Consider the following 3,209-nt stretch of genomic DNA (forward strand, 5'->3'; position numbering starts at 1 on the left):
TACTGACCTATTTATTTCCTGACCTCATCCTCTAAGTGTTTCGCCTAAAAAATTCCTCTACGTGTTTCCTCTAACTTATTTCGCCAAGTATTTCCTCTAAGTATTTGATAAGTCTTTCCTCCATGTCTTTGCTTGTAAGTATTTCCTCAGTCTTGAATACATAGTTGGACGATTGAATATTTGCACACATTTCACATCATTGGCATCTTGACATTGTCATTCTTGCGAATTCCGTAAGTAATTGAACAAAGTTTAAGGCCAACGTTTGAGCCTCACCTATTCCCGGTTAACTGGAACTCGGTTAAAAGCAAAATGTCTAAGAGGGAAAACATTTATTTTCTGGAAAAATGTTTTACTACTACATTTATGTATACATATATATTATATAATTATTTTACTTTATCTTTATCGAGAGTGTTATTCTCAAAAAAAGGTTCTATATCATTAAAAATTTTGTAATACTAGACTAGAAAATGTTTTGCTAAAATACTTAAAAAGTGTATTTTGCAAGAGTGTGTACGAAAGTCTCCGTGTGTGTGTGTGTGTGTAACTAAGTAAACGCACATTTGAAGACTCTAGAACCCAGACATTATTATAATTATTAGTAATATGTGATAGATTACAAAAAGGATCCGGCTAAGCTCTAGAGTATTACACATGTACTACATACGGAATATACATATGTAAGTAGTTTATGATGCATGCATATTAGTACATATTGTATTGTTATGTGAAAAACCACCGAAAGTTGAGTCCAAGTAATGTTCCACTTAGAATAAATCAAATAAAAGGAATGTGTTTTTGGCTTCTTGGTTTTTTCTTCGAGTGTATAATTCAATGCTTCATCTTTTTAATGCATATAAAACGTATTCATTATAAATAAAAACAACAAATTGTAAAAGTGTTAAAGAAAAACCAAAAATTAGCAAAATAAACACAGAAAAACATAACTTCAACTTCTTTTGAGCCATTTGCGACTTATTTTAATAAATTGTTTGTAGTTTTTTTTTTTTCATTTTAGTTTGAGATATAGTTTGTTGTTGCGTTTCGCATTGTCCCGTGAGCTATGCGTATTTACGGATTTTTTTTTTTTTTTTTTTTTTTCATTTTACCAAGAATTGAATTACAATGTTTGAATTTTAGTCACTAAATTTTAAATTGCTTTAAAATGAAAAATGTTGGCAAAGAATTAGTTGCGAAGGTTGATTGTGTGGTTGGCGCCCATGGCTGTTTGATTGGATTTGTTGTTGATGTTTTTGTTGTTTAAATAGCTTTTGATGGTTTCTTAACTCGATCACTCTCCTCGTGTTGCTGCTGCTGTTGTTGTTGATAAACAGCCTCCCGATATTTGCTTCATTTGCGTCGACTGCACACAGTACTCCAGCCTCCAGAGTCCAATTGTGGTTGTTGCCTTGGATGTTTGTTGCTGGTGTTGTTGCTGCTGCTTTTGTTGATGTTTTTAGTAGTGGAAGCAACGTGTATAGTAGACGCAGCAGCATCATCTCACTTTTTACCGGGAGGCGCTATTGGTTGGCCGCGCTCCTTTCCACGTAATTTTATGCCAAGCACCCGCTCCATTTTGCCAAGTATCAAGTTGTTGGGTATTCCACGTCCAGCTTCATAGTCCGTAACCACCTGCTGTTTCTCGCAGATTTTCTAGATCAAATATAAAAATATTAATTAGCTTTCATTCTTCAAATTCTCTAAATTAATCTTTACCGTGGCCAAGTCCTTCTGGCTCATACCCTTGCCTTGGCGTCCTTGCTGAATTATTTTCCCAACATCTAACGGTATCTTGTCATGCCGCAATTCTTCAGTCTCACGATCCAGCTTGGCAGTGTTTTTAGTAGTCACATGCTGCTTGTTGGTGCCAGCACCATCTAAGTAGAAAGTATAAACGTGTTCTAATTAGACCTATTAATAACAGTGAAAGCGCCTTCTGAGCCAAGCTCCAAACACATTTGAAAGATGTGATAGAACTGATTCACCCAAATTACCAGTTGACCCACTGATCTATATAAGCTGAAAAAATCAAATTGAAGAAACGCACTTCTTATTACACCAATCAATAGGTACATGCATTATCGTGAAGAAATGATATTAAGCTATCTTTAAACATTCTGAATCAAAAATACGTTTCAAGTTTGATGAGAAACTGATTCATGAACTGAAATCAAAATAAGAGAACCTACCCCATTGGCATAGATTCACATTTTCAATAGAGCAAACGAATAAATACATATGCAGAAAGTCTGCTCTTAATCATAAATTTGAATTTATTAATTTAAATAACATTGTTTCATAATTCACTCCACATTCACTCAATAGTTAGCAACTCGCATTTCGTCATTTGCAGCTGTATTTCGATTGCAGATCAGCGCAAGACAGTGGCCAAAATGGCCGGCTATCATTTGATTGAGGAGTCGCTCAGCTTTCAAAATATTGTGAAATGTAAAAGTAATGCGATATTGGACTATTCACGTATACATATGTACATACATGTGCACCTACATCTATACACACACGCCACTTTTAAGCCGAAAAAAATACCACAAAAATAAATTCCACGCAAATCACATAGAATATTGCAGCAGTCTCAACTGCACCTCCCACCAACCGCCCCTACCTAAAAATAAAAGAAAAGACGTTGCTGCCTGTCGCCGTCAAAGGCTTCGTTTGGTTACTTTGGCTGTCTTGCTTTTTGTTTTACTTACATTTTTGCTGCGTATCAACGGCAACACCTTGGCGGCGTGCTTGATTAACAGCTGATTCGGTCTTCAATTGGCTAGACTTTGGGGCCTTTTTCCTTAAAACAGTTACCGTATCCCAGTCCGACATCTTTTTATTTTTGTACTTCGTAAATATGAAAAAACATTAACGTGTAGCAGAAAACGTGCAGCACATTTATATGTATGACAAACGACTTACTTTTGACTGCTTTGTTTTTAATGCTTTCCTTAAGATGAATATATATAGTGACTATTTTGTAATTAAAACTAAAAATTCCAGAACTATCTATATGTATATTTCTGTGAAATATCTGTACGGTGTGACTCGAGGAGTCGTATGGTTGTTTGGGAAAAGAACTAGTTCGATAGCTTTTACGTGAAGTGGTTAGTGGCTGAACGCAATTATTCTACTCAGTTGATGTTGGCTGCGCGCAATTCGGAGCGAACCCTCGATTGGCTTAGCGCACCACCGTCAGCTCG

General features: G+C 35.8%; 1 protein-coding gene across 1 annotated transcript; it reads right to left on the minus strand.

Moving 5' to 3' along the window:
* Positions 1-315: 315 nt before the first annotated feature.
* Positions 316-3,095, minus strand: mbf1 (multiprotein bridging factor 1). Its single transcript, XM_030384092.2, has 5 exons — positions 2,929-3,095; positions 2,715-2,838; positions 1,720-1,880; positions 1,508-1,656; positions 316-1,441 (listed from the first exon to the last, which is right to left on the minus strand). Exons 2-5 carry the CDS (start codon positions 2,836-2,838, stop codon positions 1,354-1,356), a joined length of 522 nt encoding a protein of 173 aa, XP_030239952.1. The 5' UTR covers positions 2,929-3,095; the 3' UTR covers positions 316-1,353.
* Positions 3,096-3,209: the final 114 nt, after the last annotated feature.

The sequence above is a fragment of the Drosophila navojoa genome, chromosome 4, assembly GCF_054131105.1.
Source record: "Drosophila navojoa isolate 15081-1374.11 chromosome 4, UAZ_NAV_1.0, whole genome shotgun sequence".
Taxonomy (NCBI): Eukaryota; Metazoa; Arthropoda; class Insecta; order Diptera; family Drosophilidae; genus Drosophila; species Drosophila navojoa.

Bases quoted from the DNA above. Each gene is read 5' to 3' on its own strand.
- mbf1 (XM_030384092.2), bottom strand. From the start codon at position 2,838: ATGTCGGACTGGGATACGGTAACTGTTTTAAGGAAAAAGGCCCCAAAG. The intron at 1,657-1,719 runs GTAAAGATTAAT...TATTTGATCTAG, and splicing joins GCCAGAAGGACTTGGCCACG to AAAATCTGCGAGAAACAGCA. The intron at 1,442-1,507 runs GTGAGATGATGC...CAACAAAAGCAG, and splicing joins ATAGCGCCTCCCGGTAAAAA to CAGCAACAACACCAGCAACA.